The 23323-nt window shown below is 35.2% G+C and overlaps 1 protein-coding gene across 1 annotated transcript in view; it reads right to left on the reverse strand.

The window, feature by feature from the left end:
• Positions 1-2636: 2636 nt before the first annotated feature.
• Positions 2637-23323, reverse strand: part of CDH9 (cadherin 9) — a 96281-nt gene continuing 75594 nt past the window's right edge. The window contains exons 6-12 of the mRNA XM_056483939.1: positions 21159-21346; positions 19621-19874; positions 18205-18341; positions 16157-16278; positions 6477-6594; positions 6139-6390; positions 2637-3488 (exon numbers count right to left, since the gene is read on the reverse strand). Of these exons, the coding sequence (XP_056339914.1) occupies positions 3001-3488; positions 6139-6390; positions 6477-6594; positions 16157-16278; positions 18205-18341; positions 19621-19874; positions 21159-21346 (1559 nt within the window). The 3' untranslated portion in view covers positions 2637-3000. The remainder of the gene's footprint in view (positions 3489-6138; positions 6391-6476; positions 6595-16156; positions 16279-18204; positions 18342-19620; positions 19875-21158; positions 21347-23323) is intronic.

The following is a 23323-nucleotide window of genomic DNA, read 5'->3' on the forward strand; positions in this document are numbered from 1 at the left end:
CATATTGCTTTAAGAATTACAGGACTCAATTGTGAACTAACAGGAAAGCATTGAAAAATCTTATTCTCTTGTTGACAACAAAGGCTCTGTCTCTCTCTTTAGTGATTATGACTCAGGGGATGAGAAAATCTAGGGTCAGAGAAGGGGAGGGGAGGTACTTTTATTTTTGATTTTCTGGACTTTCTGCTCTTCCCAAATTACCACAGTGGGCCTGTGACATAATGATACTGAGCATGTCTCCACCTGAGTACTCTGTGAGGTGACTTCCATTATGCTTCTTTCTGCTTTCAGTCACCGACGGAAAAAAACAAACAATAAACAACCCAAAACAAACAAACAAACAAACAAACAAAAAACCCCCAAAAACCCCAACAACAATGAACAGCCCAAAATACAGATATAAAATGATTTCTATGTGGAAAATATCATTTTTTAGGTATTTTTTGTGTCTTCAAGAGAGAAGAATTCCTTACACCTTGTTCCTGTTATGCTGCCTTCACTAGCAGCCTCTTTGAAGTCATACTGATACCCTTTGATGTGTCCTGCACCAGGTCTTGATGACTTAAAAACTTAGTCAGCTCCACAGATATATACCTTGCCTGTATTGTCAGTTCTTTCTTGAGGATAGATTTTCATTTTCTTCTCCCTTGTCATTTTACTGCACTGTGTGATATTCAGACTTCTGATGACAATTTACAAATTTGCTGAAAGATCTCCTCAACTGTGCAAGATGAAGTTCGATGTACAACTTCTATAAGTCAGAGAAGTTTATCCTATATTCCCTTTCTATTATGGTTTTTTTTTGGGTTTTACTCCTTCCCTCTCCCCCAGTCATTTCTCTTCAGGGACATGGATTTTTATTGTCTCTCTACCTTTTCTTCTATCCCATCTTGAGGGCATGCCTTAAAGTTATGAAAATTGAATTTAAAGACTAATGGATTCCTGTGTACTTTCACTTTGTCATTAACAGGTTGAGAACGTACACTCCATAACTCTTTTGTTTTTACCTCCAAAAGACACAAAACACAAATATGCATTCTTATGCCACCAAGATATACTCTCATGCCCTGTAACTGCATCACATCCATGTTAATAGCTGCCACATATTTTGTGGCAGGTTATTTTGACATTTCTGTGACACTAAAGTTTGTTTTCAACATAGTGTCACAGACCTGGATGTATCTCACAGCAAGCTGTTCAGGTGCTTGTTTGGAACCACAACTACACAGATATTCCTTCCCCCTCCAAAAAAAAAAAAAAAGAGTTCAGTTCAAGGAAACTTGAGATGCATCCCTGGGGCTGGAAGAAGAGTATGGTGGAAGGACTAAATAAAGAATAATAAAGACATTTTTTGATAAATAACCTGAAAGTCAACAGAGTAGAAAGATAATTAGTAAGCAAAAGCATGTTCTTATGCCTGGCTAAAGGGTCTCTGAGGCTGCAATCTCTTTATTTTTTTTTCTTTTTCTGGTAAGAGATGAGTGCCTCAATAGTTCACATAACATTGTCAACAGGTATTTTAAGTTTCTTTATGAAAAGAACTGAAAAATGGCTAATTAATACAGAGAAAACCTTGAAATGTTATTATCTTCAACATCTGTAGGTATTGGTTTTCCTTAACATAAGTATTAAAAATGGTACTTCTTATCTTGTCAAAACTGTTTCTTCTTTTCCATGTATTTGAGGTTTTATATTTTTATTTTTTTAAATAAATGTGGATAAACCTTTCAACTCTGTTAGACCACATGATCCACTTAGATTCCTTTTATTCTCTGTTGTGAAAAAAAAGTGTGCATTGCATAAAAGCATATCCAGCAAATATATTTTAAACAAAAAATATATACTTGATGGCTGTCATTAAGTCTTTAGTAAATATGCAAATGTACACACTTCTTTCAAAGACTACTAGAACGTTAACATCTTTAAGAAAATACTATTTGGACTTCATTTTTATTTCTTGGCTCCCTTTTATTTAAAAGAAACTATTAGTAATATGCCTGATTTTTCTGATTGTCTCAAAGCTCCAAAATAAGATTAATATATAATGACCTTCCTTTTATTATTGATGTTAATTTAACTATTCAATTTCTTTGAAGGTATATTAAAATTGCTTTCACATCTACCAGAATAAACTTTTAAAGTTCCTTAGATCCCTAGGCATTTAGCTGTTAAGTCCTCTCAGTGCTCACCTGTTCACATAAGAAGGTGTGTGTGAGTTTCCCCATGAAACTGCATTATTATGCCATATAGCAATACACATTGCAAATAAGAGTGTGTTTATTTATAATCACCTTCCAAAATAGTTTTTTCTGTTTTCTACCCTGCATTCCCATTACAGAGCACTCTCTCCAAATCGTTCTTGCACAGTACAATGCAACCAGTAATCTGATATAAGAAGGTTCAGTCAAAAATGAAGTATTGCACAGTATGAAATTTCCTTTGTTCAGAAAGACTGGACAGTTCTTTATGATTAAAAAGTAAGTGAAAAAGTAGTGTTTTTATAAATTCTAATTTATTTAATAAAAATACAAAAATATAAATATACATATATAAAAATATCAGGATGAATCAACACACAGACATTCTTTAACTCAATAAATATGGCAGTAATATTATTATTTTTAAAGTATATTTTTGAGATTAAGTTACAATGCAGATGCACACTATCCAACATAGTAGGAAAGGTAAAGCAAAGCAATTTAAAAATATGGAGTTTCCATGTCATTATTAAAGGCACAAAAAGCCTTTTATTTTCTTTTAATTCCAAATAAAACCCTTTCATCTGAGGTTTCTAGGCAGAGAGGGTGAGCTATAGTATTTTTTAAAATCTCAATCATTCATATTCATTCACATTGACTTACTGATTAAGCAAATCCTTACTAAGACAACACCTATGTTTTGTAAATTTTTTTATTCCCAAGTAAGAGAGTAGGCCACTTTATTTATCTAGGAACATAGACAGGAATTCCACTAACACTGACCAGGTCACAGGTTACTTTCTCAGTCTCGATCGCTGTCCTCTCCACCATACATATCTGCTAGTTTTTTAAACCGAGGTCCCCAGTCACTGAGGTAATCATAGTCTTGGTTGCCTTCTGTGGTAAGTGATTCCAGGGAGCTGAGCGAATTTGCTATGGAATCATTTCCTTCGTAGGCATATGTTGCTAATGAATCATAAGGAGGGGCAGCTGGGTCTAAATCATTTTCCTTTAACCTTCTATGAATAAAATCTTGGACATCAATGTTTTCCCAAAGAGGTGCAGTCCGCCTTATCTGAAATATTGTCTCTGGGATAACATCTCTTCTCATCTTACTTTCCTCCCTTGCTTCTGGGTTTCTCAGCGTGCCAATGTCAAAAGCCTGAGTGTCTTCTTCCCCACCTCCTTCATCGTTGTAGGTCACAATATTGTCCCGAACATCATCCTTCGAGATGATCAAGGGTTCTTTCTTCCTCTGTCTCTTGAGAGCCGTAAACAAGACAACTAATACTAAAATGAAACAAAAAATGAATGGAGAAATGGATAGTTAGAAAGTCAATAAATGAGCCAAATTTTACCACATCTTTTGACCTGGAAAGGTTTTAAGGCGGGAATGGGATTTTAGTAGGACTATAGTGGTAAAATCAATCTCCACGTTGAAGTTAAAAAGGGAAAGTATTAATGATTTGATAGCAGTCAAAAAATTATTATTTTTTTAAACCTATGGGAGAAATTATCTAAATATTTTACATTTTAAAAAAATCTGCAACTAAGCTGAAGTTGAAAAGTAAACAAGACCATAAAATATTGTCCTACTAAGGTTTGACTTCAGTTTTAATTTTGTGATTACCACTTTTCTGGCTGTTACCAAGGGTCCTTTCATCAAATGTAGTTAAATCCCCTTTGCAAAAGTTATTCACTCTCTTGAAAGCTACTGATTTAGGCATTCCCAAGTGTCTAATTCACTTCTGAATACAGGATATACAGGACCCTCTGAAAATAAGAACCTGAAGACCTTAAGCTATCAATATTATTGACAAAACTACTTGTGCTTCAATGACTGCAAGAACTGAAATCCAGTCTTTGTTACCAAATGTTTCTTTTGAAAAAACATGATCCCCTTAGTTTATGAAGTGCTAGTTGAATAACTCTTTCTTCTGAAGAGGTAAGGATTGATATAAAAATGAAACTCTATAAGGGGAGATAAAAAATGAAGTTAGGATTTGTAAATACACTCTGGTGTCTAAATGCTATTGATTTCAGTAGCAATTCAATGCTTAAGTGCATTTAAAATCTGACTCTCTCTCCAGTAGTTGGAGTAAATAAGAGAGGCCAGAAAGATCATCTGTCAAGGAGGTATAATAGTGGATGCTGAACCATAAATTACAACAGTGCTGAATGGTTTTGTTGAGTCTTAGGGGCCAAGTTTTTTGTCTGAATCACTTGAGTACTGGTGAATAAAATATAAAATTGGACATACTGCAGGTAAAGAGAGGGAAACAGAGATCTTCCACAAGCCATGATATTACATTGTGAATATAAAGGGTGTTCCATTCTGTTTTATCTGAGTTTTCCTCCTTGTACATGTACAGAGGCCCTTCTTTTCATAATGCTAGATGATAATCTACACACTTTAGTAAATTCAAGAACTCCATGTAGGAGGAAATGGTGGACCCCTGAAAGGTTATTATTAAGTGTCTTTCACAGCCTGGTACTTATGACTCACCTGTGTTGGACATGTTGACATCAGTTGAAAAGTTAAATAACCTGCTGAGTATCACACTAGTTGTAGACTAAAAATTATGTCTAGATGCTCCACAGCAAAAGGTTTCTTTGACTTCATGTATGTTGGTAGTGCTAAGGCAGGGCCTCTTAACCCTGGGGCTGAGTGACACAAAGTGGTCACACTTGTTCTGCACAGCAATGGTCCCTTATCCTCTTCTGAATCTCATGTGCTATTGCTGTGGCCCTAAGGCACATTTTGAGTTTTGATAAGCCCAAAGTTTAGCACAGATTTGTTCAAGCTGTGCTCAAGCATTGCAGCCCATCAGATCAATGTTTTCATTGTGAGCGAGTAAGGGCATGTTTCATGCTCCATTTTTTATGCTCTGTGTTGGGGTGTGCAGGACGGCTGTCAAGATGCAGAGGTTGTTGACATGGTGTTAAGAACTATGCAAGGTGAAGAGCTAGGTCTGGCAGAGTTTGAACCATAATTTTCTCATGAAACTGGTGCCCTTCAAGTTCTGCCTCTCAGACTATGTCTGGGAACATCCTGGGGAATCCAAGGGGGCTGATGCTGAAACCAGGTCAGCAGCAATGCCCGAACCTAAGCAGTTTATCTATCAGTTTGTCAGAGCTCAAGCTCCCTTCCTTAAGCCTAGTACAGATATAATTTATAGACATTGCCCTTCTTTTAATACTTATAGAAAATATTAGGAGGATTACTAGGTTATCTTGAATCCAGGTTAAAAGCTGAAAAAAAAATCCCCATATAATTATATAAACTGACACCTGTAGCTCCCCACTGACCCCCTGGACAGCTGTGTTTGCTAGGACAGGTGAGAAAGGAAAAAGGTATTCTGCAGAGTTTTACTGGAAAGTAGAGGTGATGGCACTTTCCTTGCAAGTTGAAATTTTTATGTTCTTAACACCAGATAATGAGCTAGCATTTATTCTGCTTCTTTCATATGTCACCACATCTTTCTAGTGTTTCTCTCTTCCAAACGCTCATCTGACTTCTGTGCTCACACTTATTTAATCAGTTGTTCTCACTGTCACAAGAAATTAAATATTTCTATCCTCTGCTTTTTAGCTAAGTGTTTTCTGAACAGAAAAAATCCCAAATCTTTTATCATCAAATAGCTAATATAATTCATACCATTTAATCACTGCAAAACTTAGCACTCAACTTCAGAAATATGATTTTAATTGGATTGTAAATGAAGATCTGATTATGGTATGAGCATGGAAACTAAAAGTGATGCTATATTTTTAATTGTGTTTAATGTAAATAGCACAGTCTCACTCTTCTCACACAACCTGCTAACGAGTAGCGACGATATTTTTCTGCAGGGTGATGTGAATGAGGGTTTTAAGAACACCAGGGCTCTCGAAGTGACTAGAGGTCTGGCCAAGCAGACATCCCGTCTCGGGTGCCTACCCAGCAGGATGACGATGCAGAGGAGGATGGCCACCAGCGCCCCGGTGCTGAGGCCGGCAGGGAGGAGCAGGGCCTCGGCGCTGCAGGACTGCATGTTCCCCCGGCTGTCACAGGCGCACACCCGGATGGTCAGCGTGCCCGTGCTGCTCTGGATCGGGTAGTCGTTGTCAAATATTACGATGGGCAGAAGATAGGTGCTCGTCTTGCTACGGCTGTACCCGTTTCTTCTAGTCATAATTCCTGCTGTGTTATCTAGAGGGGAAAGGCAGAATCAATAAATGTGTCTGAATTAAGTTTTATCTGATATCGGGGAGAGGTGTGTCGGGGTCAGCAGTTACCTTTGTTGTCTACAACAGAGAAGTTTGGATGAACAGCAAATTCTGGCACCAGCTCAAAGAAAAATTTGTGTCCTCGAGGAGGCTGATCTTTGTCAATTGCACTCACAGTCTGTATGAGCTATAAAGAAAAGAGTATTTCATGCTATTTTAGAAATCTTGTATTTCAATTATCTGCTTTTCATGTCCAGTAAATATCCAATGAATCTCTATCTGAAGACAAAAACTGATGTTCTAAGCCAAATGTTTCCCACATAAACACAGTAGAGGTTACAGTAAACAAATTTTTTATGTGTTTAAACACATGACAAAGGATGAAAAAGGGTCCAGCCCTCACTGCAGAAGAGCCATGTGCTTTGATTTGTACTGAGTATCTTGCAGTGATGCAGAAGCATTTGCCCTTCTGAATAAGCCATAAACCTCCTGTGGCTTCATGAAGCAATGACAGAGAGTACTGTGTAAACTAGCTGTTAAGTGGGCCTAATTCTCAATCCACCTCATCTGCTCCTGGCGATAAATTGGAGTACTGCATTGGCAGGATTCTTGATTCTCCTGGGGTAATAAAAAGAAAAGCTTTACTCCCTCCTAAATTGAAACCTCTGGCTGTGGAGTTTAATAGCTGCCCTAACAAGGGCACTCAAGCCCAGCTGGGAAGGAGTGATAATAGTGCCAGAATAGGGTCAGAACAGAATGGGCTGAAAAAAGAGAGGTTTCAGCAGTAACTCTGGATTGTATAAGCTTTCTTGTTGCACCAAAACATGCATATGTGTGTACTCCTCTTTATGTAGACACACATAAATGCTAACAATTTCTTTTTTTCCTCTCTCTGCTGCTGGACTGACAGACAGAGGCTAAAGGAAACAGCTGCCGAACTGAGGAAGAAAAAGTTACCTGGGAACAGCTGTGGTTTATGAATTGACTTGCAAGCTCTAAGAGGATGCCACACTGCATGAGTCACAGTAACTCCCCAAAGCTCTGTGAAGGGCTATTCTGTCCTTTGCCCTTCTGGTGGGTGTCACACTAGAGAGTAACCATAGTCCACGTAGTCTTCCACAGGTTTGCATGCAATCACAACATAACAAAACTGATGGCATCAGAATAGGAGTAAGTCTCAACTGAGGATGCTATAACTCAGTACAGGTGCATTTCTATGGCACCTAAACTTAAAAGCAGAATGTGTTCAGTAGTCAGACATTCTTCTTTCAAAGCCAAGAGGGAGCCTATGACTGTCTTGAGTTTCCAGTGTTCAGGGTGTCCTGAAATCCCACAGATATCAAAGCCACTTGTTATTAAAGATTTTGTTTTTCTCTTATTTCCAGAGAAGGTGCAGCTTGCAGTAATTGACATGTAGCACTAATATGACCTGTAAGCTTTGTGCCCAACAAATAAGGAATTCCTTTTTCTTACATACTGTCTCTGAACATCCGCTTGACTGGGACTTGATGATTATGCGGTTTTTCTAAGTGTAATTAGTATAATGACTGCATATAAAAATCTCTTCACTTTTAAAGCATTTAATGATCATTGACATCTCAATTTTTAAAAATTTTTTTGTTATTTCACAAGATTAGTCAAATTCTTATTTATGAAGTATCCTGTTTCTAAATTGCAGTTTATGTCAACAACTTTCCGATGTTCAATTGCTTTTGTTTTCCCTATAATCTGCCTCTGAGTGTTTTAGTACAGAAAGCAAGATCAGGATTGGGTTTAATTTTAGTTTTCCACAGCTTAATAATATTGCTAAAAAAGCCCCAAATTTAGAGTGGGCTAATATAACAAATTTAAATGAGAAAAATTTCACATTAGCACCAGTTTAAAAAGACAGAAGAAACAGAAAAGTACCAAGAAGAAGAGAGAATATAAGTGAAAATATTTGAACCGTTTACAATTACTTGCTGAAAAACTCAAGGAAAATATCCTGCTGTAATAACTACCAGAATCTATAGTTGTGTATCTTGGGTGTTTTTGAGATTTAACCAGTGGGTATTTGTAAGATTTGATTCCCTGCATGTGCAAATCACATGGAGAAATACATTTTTATCAGGCACAGCATAATCAAATTACAACAAATAATTATTGTTGAAAGTAAGGCTGAAAAAGAAGAGAACCTAACCTTATTACCTGATCTAACTATTGGCAAAAATTGAGCACCAGCTGTTTGCCTTCCAGAAAAAATGGGAGATTAAAAGAACAATGAGAAACCATGATTGCAGGTGAATTGCTCCAAATGATGAATAGGTGAAAGGAAATTAGAAATCTTATCCAATTTAGTATTTTTTTTTCAGTTATACAACTGTAAATAAAAGACAATGATGTCAATGATAATCACCACAGAGAAGAAAGAAATCTGGCTAATTTTAACTATCATATTTATATGAAGAAAATTAGTACTCTTTTGTGCATATTTTGTGATTTCATTTTGGAAATATATTCACCCATTTTGATGCACTTAGGGACATTGAGTTATGATCACTCTTCACTGGGATTACAGAGCAAGATCTCTGATGCTGCAAGATTTATGAAAGAAGAGTTATTTCAAGAAAATAAGATTTACTCAAATATATTTCAAACATATCAAGCTTAGGGAATATAAAACTATTCTCATTATTTTCTTTCTTTCATACGTTCCTACAGTTTAGAAAATACAGCGGTATTGTCACTATTTTGAGGGCTGCCTATCCATGTGCATGAGCACTTCTGTGTATTTAAAAAAAACAGTTTCATACTCTCGAGTGAATCTTAATAGATCAGTTGAAGTTTTTAAGGGTCATTTTTCTTTGAGAGTAATGAAAATATAAACATAAATATTGATGTGAAGTTTTCTCTTTTACATTCATTCCCATTTACATTCACAAGGTGTTTGCAGCAATTTGACAATGTTAGATGAGTAGCAAGAAGAATTATTCCCAGTGGAAACATTTCTTAATGTTCTTGTGACCAGTGCTCTTCAGCCATGCTATTTACCAGTGCTCTGACAATGACTGGTGTCTTGGGATAGATGGTCTTTTATATCTTTATCAATGGCTTAGGCAGTGAGATCAAGTGCACCCTCAACAAGTTTGCAGATGGCACGAGGCTTAGGAAGGGATCCTGTCCAGAGAGACCCGTGAAATCCTTAGAAGTAGACCTATGGGAATCTCAGGAAGTTCAGCATGTCCAAGTACAAGATGCTGCACCTGGATTAGGGCAATCCTAGACAAGAACAGAGAATGGGAGAAGATGTCATTGTGAGCAGCCTTGCAAAGAAGAACTTGAGGGTTCTGGTGGATGAAAAGGAGGACATGAACTAACAATGTGTGGTCAGAGCTCAGGAGCTGACTGTATCTTTGCCTGCTTCCAAAGAGTGGCCAGCAGGTCAAGGGAAGTGATTCTACTGCTCTACTCTTCCCTTGTGAGATCCCACTTGGAGTACTGCATTCAGGTGTGGGGTCCTCCCCATAACAGAGATGTGGGCCTATTGGAGCAAGCCCAGGGGAACAAAGATGGTTAGGGGAATGGAGTACCTGTCCTATAAAGACAGGCCGAGAGAGTTGGGGTTGTTCAGCATGGAGAGGAAGAAGGCTCTAGAGAGATCTTATTGTCACCTTCCAGTAGTTTGAGAGGGCTTATAAAAGAGAGGAGGATTGACTTCTTACACAGGCAGATGGGGATAGGACAAGGGGGAATGTTTTTTAACTAAAAGAAGAAAGATTTATATTAGAGATTAGAAAAGAATTCTTCAGTCAAAAGACAGTGAGGCACTAAAACAAGTTGCCCGGAGACACTGTGAATGATCTATCCCTGGAAGTGTTCCAATGGATGGAGCCCTGAGCAACCCAATCAGTCTAGTGGGTCACATTATTGGCCATGGCCAAGAGGGGGTGGAACCAGATTGTTTTAAAGGTCCTTCTCAATACAAATCATTGTATGATTCTATGATTCTATTTATTTCTTTAAAGATGAAGACAGAGATTCTGCCAAAGGGTTTGGATGTATTTCCCACTGAAATAACTGAAAAATGTTTTTCAAGCATGGAAACAGTTCAATTATAATCCTGTTTCATGTTGTTTAGTTTTTTTGTTCTGGATGCTGTGATTGTAGGACCATGACTTACACCACAGTCAAAACTATGATTGTATTTTATGCTGAGGCTGTTTTGTAGTTATTCGTACTCATGTCTGAAAAAGTGGGTGGGGATAAGTGGACTGCCTAGAAACAGATTCCTTGTATGTAGCTCATGCATCCTTGGGCAAAGGCTGCTCTTCAAGCTGTTTTAAAGAAAGCAAGCAAGTAGAAGCCAGGTGGGGGAATTCTGAAATAGAAAGGGTCTCTGTGCACTTCAGAACATGCTGCTAGTATTCCTGAAGCTGCAATTGTGTACACAGAGACCTGCACAAGTTGAGAATTTGATTGTCAGCTCAGCCCTGGGAATTCCTTTAAAAGAAATGTAGGAGCCATTAAAGCAAATGTTAAGCTTTATCAGCACAGAGGTTAGCACCATCTGGGTGCTTTTAAGATGGGTTATTCAGTGCTTGCTGGCTTGACATGTCATGCAAATAAATGACTGCTGCACCTTGGCTCCGGGGTGTACCCTTGAAAAACTACAGCTAATGCTTCAAAAAGTTCCTTGGAGAAACATCAACAAGAGGTCCACAGCTGGACACCTACATTATATTTTCAGGTTAAAAATTTCTACTAATAAAACAAACCCTGAGACAAATAGAATGTTTACAAATAATTCTGCTGCTTCTTCTTTTCACAACAGTAATTTATTGGTGGTTGTTATTTCATTTCTTATTCATTCTTATCAATTGTTATTTTACATTCTTATTCAAGTTATTTTTATTTGTTATTGTATTTTATTTTATTTTTTTCCAAAATTAACTCCTTCAAAATTCACTATAAGTGGTGGAGAATAGTGTCACTTTCACAGAAATTTAAAGATGGTCAGTGTTGTACATTGCCTTTCTGAAGTTTAAATGCAACATGATTATCATATAGCATAAAAAATTGTACTTCCAGTCACAAAGACCACTGGAGAAAGATATTGTTAAGATAGAGATACAGTAACAACTGCTGAATTTTCATTTTTTTCTATATGTAAGCAGAGAGGAGCACTTGAAGCATTTGGGTTTTTATTTTTTGTTATACAACAGAGAAATAGACTTAAAGATATCACTAAGCACTTGAGAAAGGAATGTCTGGGAAATGTCAGTGTTTATTTTTGTCTAACATTTTTTAGAAATGGTATAGAAGAGAACAGAACAAATTCTGGATAGTGAAGAACTGGCTTTCTTGAAAATTATTGAACTTGTTTGGGGCTGCAAGTGTTTCTCTAGGAATCTGAAAAGGTCTCAGCACTTTTTCTGCAATAACCTATTGCAGAAAAGAATCCTGTGAGAGAAACTATGCTTGGCAATCGTGAGAACAGTGTGTGCAAATGTTATGGGGAAATTATGGACAAACATCTTTGTTTCTCCTATCCTTTCTTCCTCTTGCCCCTTTTCCTGCCTGTATGATCTGGTAGGGTCAATCCCTAACTAACCTTGAATGAATTACTAACAGCAAGTGTAAATATGTGGGATAAAGATTATGTAAAAGATGTGATGATATGGCCCATAGGAGTGTTTGAAGATAAATCCAGCTTTCAGTGGATGTCCATCCTGTCTTTATATGTCTTGAGTGATCATGCTTGTACAGACACAATGCTGGGCTATACACCTGCAAGGTGCTAGCTGTAGAAAACAGCCTCCATCACAAGTGTGCAAGCTTGAATAGATGCCTGCCACTTAACAAAGCCTCATGTTCAGTGATGCAAAGCAGTTTGGTTTTCAGATCTTGGCTCTGTTTTACAAGTGTGTTGGCAGTTCTAAGCAGGACTGACTGAATGCTTATCAAAAGTTGCAAAACTCTCATTCCAATTCTTACTTAAAAAGACAGACTGTAAGCATGAGTCTCTCACTAAAATAAGCCAAAAGGTGTCTACCTAGTGAAGCATCTACAACATTTATGAAGTCATGACTGATAACTACCAATGCACACTTCAGAAAAAGTGATATCTCTCTGCTCTATTTCAAAAAGCCAGGGTGGTATGGAGAGTAATGAGAGAAAAATCAGCCAGGTCTCTGAAAGAGGAAACAAACTTTCTATATTCTGATGTCTGAACACCTGTGAATGGCAGGAAACAATACAGCATCAGAGGGGGGAAAAAGATGCAGTTGTTTTCTTGATGAGTATTGAAATGAGCTAAATTTTTGCCAACAATGAACTCTGCAATAAACTATGGAGCTAAATTTTTACCAACAAACTGTTCAGTTAAATCAGTCTCATTCTCAAGTACATCTTCCTGGTTTCCATGGAGAGTACTCATCCTCTAATCCAGCTAAAAAGACCCAGTTAATTCCCATAACAAGGGCATGAGAAAATTTGTACTAAAGCCTTTGCCAAAACAGTCCCTGGGGCTTCAGGATTAGGAGTTTCTAAATTGCATGAGAGGAAGGCTGCTTCCTACTTTTCTTCAGCCTGTGTACTAGCCAATGGAATGAGATTCTCATGGTAACTAATGTCTAATGTGTTACAGCCTAATGAGCATAGATTTTTATTAACCCTTTGTGATAAGGTTTCTCTCCAGTCATACCATTTTTGTTTGGTGACAAAAGAGTAGGAGAAACTGTAAGATTTTCATTTTTCTGACCCTCCTAAGGCTATATGAAAAACACAGTGAGTGAAGCCTCTAACATCTGTTGATGCTGAGAATGAGAAATGTTGTTTGGTGGCAGAGAAGAGCATTTGATCATTCTGATGCTTCCTGATGCACGTGAGACTTAGAGAGCAGTGTGACTAGTAATTGGTCCTGGTTAAATAAATAAATAAAAACAAAGAAACAAACAAACAAATAAATAAATAAATATATTTATCTTCTCATTTTGATTCTTTGGCTGTGGTATCAGATGTATAATCAATGTTGTGATGTGTCAAAAAACAATAATGATTGTAATAAAAAAGCTGCTTTAGGTGATGTCTAAAATAGGTTGGAGTAGTACTAAATGAACACATTTCAATTTTCTTATATTTTACAGGGACTGCTAGACATGAGCAATGCAGGATCTCTGGAACTTTGCATCCTTGTCCAAAACATTAAAGTTCGTATTTCTATATTCATTTTTAAGCACCAAAATAAAATTACTCTCATGTGTTGAAGGTAGTCTGAAATATTAAGTCAATTATGCATAAATGTCCAGATGAGAATGCAGGTACCTCTCTTGAGGACCCCAAATGTTAAGAAATAGAAAATCGAAATGGGTGTCTCATTTTTCTGTAGCTGCACTTGGTGCACACTCTCACTCTAATATTTTTGTGGGTTTTTCCAGTGAGGGAAAATAATTGCTGAAATTACATTGGTAAATTAGATGTATGGGAGGTCTGGAGAAGAACACTCCTATCTATCTAATGGGTCTCTGTCATATCTGCTGTTAGGTAAGCACAGAATTTACCAGAAAGGTAAATGAAATTTCATAAATTCATGGACTAAGTTTGCTAGACTAGATGGAAATTGGATTAAGGAAATTGACAGCAGTATGCCTGGATTGAACTCCTTCAAATATCTGACAAAACTATGTTTGCTATTTGGCAAAATTGCACAGGATCAATTTCAATAAGATCTCAGTTTCTAAGCTTTTGAACCTTTCTTTGTGTTATGCAATTAAAATACATTTCTCACTTTTTTACCATTCATCACGCTGAGATTTTAGGATTTATTTACCTCAATTTTGTCTTGTACAATGAGATATTATTACACTAACAGAATTTAGGTTCTATGGCAGCTGTTCGAACTTAATGACTAGAATTATCTGAATGTATTAAACATTAAAAAAACAGCTTATAAGGTCATAAACTAAAACTCTATGGGTCTAATAGCCAAAAGCTTGGAGAATTTTTGCATCTACTGTAAGGTTTGAACAGTATTCTTAAGTGGCAATTTATGCCACTGGTTAAGACAGGATGATGTGATCGCAAACCTTAGTTGTTGTGAAAAGAACTCTTTTTTCATTTTTCTGATATGATAATTCCTTCCACCGTTTTAATTTAATTCATCACCGCCTTTGATATGTATATTCATCTATTTATATCATTTACATGAAATATAGTAAAACTTTCTTTAAAAATAATGAAAGAATTGTCAAAGAACTCTTCAAAGGGAAATGATCTTTTTAATCAAAATGTCCTCTGCCATTCTAACCCATTTTGCCTGAATTCTGATATTATGTGTAATGACTGAAAAATAAATAGGATTGAAGGCAGTCTCACAGCAATCTATTGTATCCTTTTTCTCCTCTTTTTTCTTTCTTGTTCTATCTGGTAAACAATTCATAAAACATCACTTGAATCGCAACTGACATATTACATGTTCTTGTTCTGCATAGAGTTCTGCAGTACCTGAAAACCTAAACTTATCTCAGGTACCATCTATGTTACTTTCTGTGAAACCTCTGTGACTTAAAGAAACCCTGGGCAGAAAATCAGGTAAAACACGAGCATGGTTCCTGATGCTTATCCATATCACCCATCTTTGTAGAATCCTTGAATATTGCATGGTCACTGTGCTCTAAAGAAAAACAAAATATTATACATTCTGATCCTTTCCACATATTTTCTGTGAAGCCAGCCAGCTTTGGCTGGATGATGACAGCCTAAAGCAAATGAGACAGGAGGATAGACCTAAACTGTTCTTGGGGCTTCATCCTGCCTTGTCTCTCCTAGAGTAGGAACCCACTCATGTTTGTGCTAGTGAAAATAACGATCTCAAGTTTTTTCTTCCAGTCAAAAATTAATCTGTTCAAAGAAGAGACTCATGCATGGTATCAGGTCCATTTTGGAGAGACAATCTTTAAGTACTCTATCTGCTACTAAATCCAGTTCTTTGGTAAATACTTTCAGAATTATGAATCTTTCTCTCAGGATTTAAAACTGAAGGACTGACTGGCATTAGCATAAGTAGATGATGTTGTAATGGCAGCAATATTAAGTTATTTCTGTAATATGCTGGCCCTGAGTTCTGTTGGTTTATCAGCTTACTCAAATCCAAATTATCACTTTGTTTTGTCTTCAATTTTTTTTTTGTCTTTTAGATTTTTACAGAATTGCTGAGGTGTTTTAGAAATGGATGTACATGACCTTTCACCAGACTCAACTCAATACCAAACTGAGTTTCAACCTACAATGGAAACAATTGCATTGCCCTTTATTTTTGAAAAAGTTTGGTTTTCACATCTTCTTTACTGCGACATAACAAAGATTTTCCTGTTTTGTGTACTTGAAGGTGTGGCTACATTAAATAAGCCAATGATAAAAATTCAGCATAAATCGAATTTGAACAGCATATTTTGTAGCATTATGCAAAACTATTTCTGAAAAATATTTTCTGATATTAGAAATGGAAAAACAAAAACCACCTTAAAGTATATTATTATTATTATTATTATTATTATTATTATTATTATTATATCCTATGTTATTATACTGGGATATTATTCTTCATCTTTTTATGCCTTTTTTTGAATCAACTTCTATTTTCTTTAGAAGATAGGAAATGAAGAGGCTGGATTAGTCTGCTGCTGTTCAAACCAAGATATGTTGAAATCTTCATGATGGCACTGCAGGATAGTTTCCTTAAAATTCCTTTGGTAATATACGTATTGGTTTACCTGTCCTGCTTTTGCATTTTCACAAACAAATGTTTCATAGTAGTTGGCAAACTCTGGTGCATGATCATTTATGTCTAAAATCCGTATGAAAACAGGTATCTGGCTACTTTGTTTAGGATTATCTGGAAAAAAAAAAAAAAAAACAATAAAAATATATACCTGTGTGAAAATAATACAATGTTTTTTTTCCAATAGGTATTAGAAATGTTCAATTTTCTTGATTACTATAAAACAATTATATTTCATTTTCTGATGACATATATTACCTATACAGAAAATCTTATTTATAATTGAAACAATTATACCTTGTTTAATTGTTATAATAACAATATATATCAATATAACAACAATAATTTGTTCATAATAACAATATTATCTAATTTATATATTATATATAGATTAGATTGATATAGATGATGATATAGATATAGATGATGATATAGATGATGATATAGATATAGATATAGATATAGATATAGATATAGATGATGATATAGATGATGATATAGATATAGATATAGATATAGATGATGATATAGATATAGATGATGATATAGATATAGATATAGATATAGATATAGATATAGATATAGATAGATATAGATATAGATATAGATATAGATATAGATGATATAGATGATATAGATATAGATATAGATAGATATAGATATAGATATAGATATAGATATAGATATAGATGATATAGATATAGATATAGATAGATATAGATATAGATATAGATATAGATATAGATATAGATGTAGATAGATATATATAGATAGATATAAATAGCTCATATAAAGTATGCTTAAATTGATGTGCATTAAAAACAGGTCACTGAGTTGTAATGGAGTTGTGTTCTATTATCAGTTCTGCAACTGATTCATTACAAACGTTGTTCCATGGTTGAGCTGTTAAGAACATTTACCTTTTTAAATCAGTAAAGCAGTAAACCAGTGTCAGTCAACACCACCATGAAAAACACACACAAACACAAAACCACAAAAAACCCAAACCAAAATTTTTCTTTCTTCCTTACTGCAAAAAAACCCAAAAAACCCTAAAAAACAAACAACAAAACCCACAAAAAAAAAAAAAAAAAAAAAAAAAAAACAAAACAAAACAAAAAAAAAAACCAAACTGGCAATAAAGTGACATATGCAGGATATGATCATCAATCACTCTTCACAAACCTCCAAACTCAAGGTATTGCCAGAGAGGATTCTCACACTATGTGTATTGAAAATGTAGAACATGTTTGACCAAACAATGAAAAGCATTTAAGAGAAAAAGATATAAGATATAAATCTTTCTGAAAATGGGGATAAGATGAATCTCTCCATATCACCCAATTCCCAGACTCTTAAGCACATTGACTCCAAGGGAATCGATAGGAAAATAAAGGAAGGGAGAAAAGTTTTTCACTAAAATCAGTATCTGTTTCCCCCTTTGATAACTGTTGTCTCAGAAGAAAGCTAGGAAAGAGACATCCATACCTAAAAGTATCTAACAGAACAGTAAAGAATTCAGGTGAAAGATTTAGGCCCAGGTTTTACTTCAGACACAGAAGGCAATTTTCTGAGATAATTTTAATCAGTTGAAGTAAAGTGTAATTTGTTCCCATTTAGATAGGTTTTACTGACAATGTATTTGTATGTCAGGGACATTTTTTTTTTTTTTCCCTTTCTTCAAGGATTTTCCTGCAGATTTAGCTTGGGATAGAGCCAGTGCATCACATCTGTGCCAAATTATTTTATGTGAATTCTCAGAAAATCAGTTAATTTATCTAATGTATACTGTATATGGTTTTGTTGAGCCTGAGAGTTCAAAAATATCTTTTTAAAAAATGAGCATAAAATATCTTAAAAAAATTAAATTGGACTTTTTGTTGTCTAAAGACATTTTTAGGTACCCAAACATGTTTTGTCTATAGATATTATATGGATAAGGGCAAAACTAATGAAACAAGATAAGTCAAAGAGATTGTAGAATTTAATTATTTTCTCAGTTCAAATATTCTTCTGAGATAAATTTTATCTTCAACTTACTGATTTCAGTTGCTATGACAGTGATGTTGTGCCAGGGAGTTTCTTCTCGGTCAAGTGGCTTTGAGAGGAATAAGGATCCATTTCCTGAGTAGATGTTGAATATTCTGTCAAGGTCAGTGTGTCGATCTACAGAATATCTGTCAAGACACAGTAAAACTGAGCATCACTATCTCCCATTGCAGTCTCCTGTTTAGCTTACAGCCACTTTTAAAAGTTTTGTAATTTTAACTGTGCTTAATCAAGAATGTTTTCTTTACAATTAACCTAAGCTTTCCCATAGCTACCTGTATGCTGCTAATACTTAGAAACAATTTTAAGACTAGTGATCAGGATGAGAAGCAAATCATTATGTAGGTGGTTTTTAGATTGATAATTGAAATTACATGTTACCTCATGAAGTGAATTCTGGAATAATACCTAAAAGTTAACTTTTTTAGAAAAGATATTTTTGCAAATTAATTGTTTCTTATACGATTCTGTCACCAAAGAACACATAAGGCAAACACAAGGAAGTATCAATTTATGAAATCTATTTTTGAGGTGTCAAAAGGAACACAAATTCAAGAGAAAAATCTTTTAGTTAGTCATTCTTTAAGATGAAATTCCTTAAAATCCTGTTTTATGATGCTTGCTTTTGCTTTGTTCTTACCCAGGAAGGAAAAACTTTTTTTACAGCTGTTTTTTAATCAGCCTAGTAGTTAGCAGTCATTATCAGTTTAAATTGATATTTTATACATATTTTACTCAAAGATATTTTATTTTCTTCCACCTCTCATACCTCCTACCTCAAAGCATACTGCTGGAGGACATAGAAGGCTTGTTCAGAAATGCAGAGATCAATTTTCATAATCACTTGCATAGTAAATACACAAATTTAAGTGCTGTGTTTGTCACTGCAGATAATAATAGCAAATTGGTAACAATTACAGCAATTTCATAGCACTGAACTCTTACTTCTAATTGTTATGACTTTCTCACAATCATTTCTTATTCAGTATACTGTGATCATTAAATAGTTAAGTTACTGAACATGGATGTTATGTACAGAATTCTGACTGTTATCAAACATCAGGGAGCATAGAAATACACCATTTTGGGTGTTTTACATGGTATAAAAGAATAATTTTATGAACAGCTTGGTGAAACTACTAGAACATGCCGGCAATTAAAAGCTGACATCTCCTTTCTCTTTCCCTGGTGCTTTTAGACTGTTCTTCAAAAGCATTGTCTACACAGCTCATTGTGCTAATCATATTTGCCTTCACAAGCTCACCTAGATATTTATCTTTGACACTTTTTAACAGCTCCCATGTGTTTAATTACCCAAACAACCTCTTAATACCTTCCACTCTCATCACTCTCTGTGCATGAGACTTGACCCTCATCTAAAGAATTTTATATTGTATAATGGCTTACTTTATTGCATTCTTTGCTATATCTGGGTCTTGGGCTACAACCTGCCCAATAATGCTTCCTTCCTTGGCATCTTCATCTACCTCTATTAAATACCAGGGTCTGCTGAACACTGGAGGTTCATCAATGTCTTCAACAGAAATTTTGACTAAAGTCGTGTCTTTGAATGGCCCCAGCTGAAGAAAACGAGGATCAGGATGAGTGTTGGTTGCTTCTACTCTTAGAGTATATAACACCTTGTTTTCAAAATCCAGATGCTGAGGAGCAAATAATAATAATAAAGAAAATTACACCACTTTGCAATAAAAAGTAATTTTTACAGCACCAAGTCAGAAGAAGGTGAAACATCTTTAGGAGCAAAAGCTCCACATTTTAATCCACCTTGGGGACGATAGAGTTTATTAGGTCTTATTCTGGGCATTAAAAAGTAAGGATTATTATAGGACAGCAAGTGAATTATGATCCCTCTGCCTATTAATTGTTTAGATTCCTGAAAAAAATAGGAGGCTTTGACCTATACAAAAATAGAAGGAAAGAAACAGGAAAGTTTTACTCAGTTCATAACAAGGAGTTGTGTAAAATCTCATCCCACTGGCAGTAAAAGAGCAAGTATTCCAGTTCTTAAATTCTCTCTGTCCTATTTATCTTTTCTTTACTTTCTTTTACCTATTACCATCTACCCTTGCATGTTTGGCACCAACAGCAACAGAGACTTGTCCCTAATCTCCATGTTCCTCAGTAAAAAGAAAATCTGTGAAGCTTGATTTTCAATCTAGGTGATATTTACATCATGCATATCCATATATGCATATGTAGATAGATGTTCATACATAAATACACATAAATAAGTATACGTGTTTCCAAATATTTTATAGATATATAGTATATTTATAGGCAGGTATCAATTAATGTTATTGATATATTTAATAACGCTAGAATCAAAGAGTGCTCAGAGTTTAACAGGCTGTATTCTGAAAAGCAACCAATAAATCTGTCAGACATGCTATTTTGAATTAAATTTCTGTGGATGTGTTTCCTCTTGAGTATTTCATTGACATCATATGTAACAACTGAAATATTACCAAGACTGGACTTAAACCAAGGCAGATTTTAGGTTGGAGATAACTGGCTGTTAAACATAGAAGAGAGGGAGAGTTTAGCCTTTCAAATTCATCAATCTCCAGGTAAGCCTCCCACCCTTGTAAGTCTTACTACAGCAATCAGCTGATAAACCCCACTGTGAACTGAGCCCCTCCAAGTTTTCACAGCCCTAATTTGAAAGTACTGTGTGTGAGACACTATATTGAACAGACAGCAGCCACTGAAATATTGCTTTATGTGAAGTGACATGCCAGTAAATTTCCCTTGAGAGTTGAAAATAACAGATACCTGCTGAAGAAAGAGAAGAACAAAACTAATACAACAGCTCCTTGGCAGCCTGACCCCCTGTGAGATCTACCCTCCCTTCCCCTGGAAAAAGAAAAAGAACTGTAACACCTGAAGAGCTAAGTACACATAAAAAAGAGGGAGAAAAAATAAACCTTTTTGACAGTTATAATCCCTTCCTGTGTGTCCTTGTCAGTGATGATATCAAACATGTCTGATCCATCCCCATTGGAGATGCTATACTCAATCTCTGCATTTTCTCCCACATCGGGGTCATTGGCTTTAATTCTGCCAAGAGGAGTCCCAGGTGGTGCAGATTCAGGAGAGCTGAACTGGTAGGAGCCTGGAAGAGGAAAATCAAGCATTTATTGTTTTGAGAAGCAATTTTTAATTTTTTTTTTCTGAATAAAAGTATTCTTCAATTTCACCTAGATTTTTAAAGTAAATAGAAGTTCCAAATACTCTAGGAAACATGCTGCTAGTTGGCACATTAAACTTTAAAACAGGATTCAGAGTTGATTAACAAACTGTCACAAAAAACTCAAGTTATTCTTCAAAGCCATTTAATAATGTGGTTTTTCTTGGTTTTTTTTCTTCAATTTTAAGGGACAAAGGTACTAAACAATAAGGTAGCAGTTCTTGATCTGATAATTAACACTATATTTTTTTTTTTCTCTAGAAATGTTCCTATATATATTTAAAAATAGGAAAAGATTTTGTTTTGTTCTTTCAAGATACAAGAGTTGTAGAAATCTGTCACGATTTTGGAAAGAAACTAAAATAGAATAATCCTTTCTTTTAATTATTTTAAATATATTTAAGCAAGTGAAAATAATTTATTTATCTGTAATGGATAATACATACTAAAGAGTCATGGTAAAGAGAATTTGGATACATGTTCAAGTTAATTGCTATTGCTGTTGTTATAATCAAAGAAAGAAATCTGATTACACAGACACTTTGCCCTTGCTTGTGTGTCTGAAAAGTAAATTCATATGTATTTTCTGACAACATATGTAATAAAAAAAAAAATCTAATTTTAAAGATACTGTAGCAGAAAAACTATTAATCAGGTGGATTTCTTGACTAGTAAGAAGCAGACATTGAAGATATTTCATCATGAATAAATAAATAAAATTAAAAAAAAAAATCTAATTCCGTGTTTGCTGTTATTTGCTACCAAGAAAACGTAAAAAAAAAGAAAAAAAATCTGACACATTTTTTTGCAAATAACATGACCGAATCTGATGTTTTTTTTGATCTCTTTTTCATGTGAATTCATATTGCTTTGCTAAGTGAAGTAGCAGCTTTGGAGAAATACCTTAAGAATCTGACAATCTAATAAAATGTACAACCCTTATTCAAAGGATCCAATAAAAACATATATAAATAGTATTGACTTGCAGTAAAGTACAGTCAATTCTCTTTGTTGCAACAACCCTATTTCCTACTTTTATATGTCCTTTGACGTTTAAGACACCTAAAGGATCTGAATGTTTCATTTAACACAAGGAAATATATCAAAATTCTGAGTGCAAAATGAGTTTCTGTCCCCCGTTGTAAAGACTAAGTGCAAAAGAGAGTTACTGAAAATACTGAAAAGTTACATTTATATAGATGTGTAGCAAGATGGAAGCTAACGCCTGATGCTAAACTGTGATTGCTGTTACAAATTCAAGGTTGTGAGTGAAAACTCAGCAGTAGCCTGTTTGACTGTGATCCACACAGACTAAAATGCATATTGTTCCCTCAAACCAGTCTGCAAAAGGGATGAAAGGTAGGATGCCTGGCAGCCAAACTATGAGTTTCAAGCCTTGAACCCTTGACAAATTCAAGGGTTTGGCAGCTGAGCCAGAGCTACCAAAAGAACGGATTCCATCATGGTACTTATTAGTCCTTCCAGATAAATACCTCCCTTCAGTGCTTTTTGTTTGAAAGCATTCCTATTTTTGTGGTGCTATGTGAATGCTAAGGTTTTCGGCATGTGAGATGGCTATTTGATTTAGAGTACAATGGAATTCCAAATTTGTAAGGCTTTCATTATAGTGCCATTTAAATTGCATTTAGGCCTATGTCTTCTAATTTTCCATGACTACTTCAAGGAAACAAAACACAACAAAAAATGTTTCTTCTTGATGTAATCTGAACAATCACTACTTCACAATGCCATTTTAGATTATCCAGTCCCTCTAAGAAATTAATCATTGGCTCTTGAATACCTTCATATTAAGTGGTGTTGATTGCAACTGCCATTCACCTTCTACTTTGGACAACAATTTTACTCACATAAAAGAAAATGGAAGACAAAAGTTTTTGTAAA

Source organism: Oenanthe melanoleuca, chromosome 2 (genome assembly GCF_029582105.1).
Source record: "Oenanthe melanoleuca isolate GR-GAL-2019-014 chromosome 2, OMel1.0, whole genome shotgun sequence".
In the NCBI taxonomy this organism is placed as follows: Eukaryota; Metazoa; Chordata; class Aves; order Passeriformes; family Muscicapidae; genus Oenanthe; species Oenanthe melanoleuca.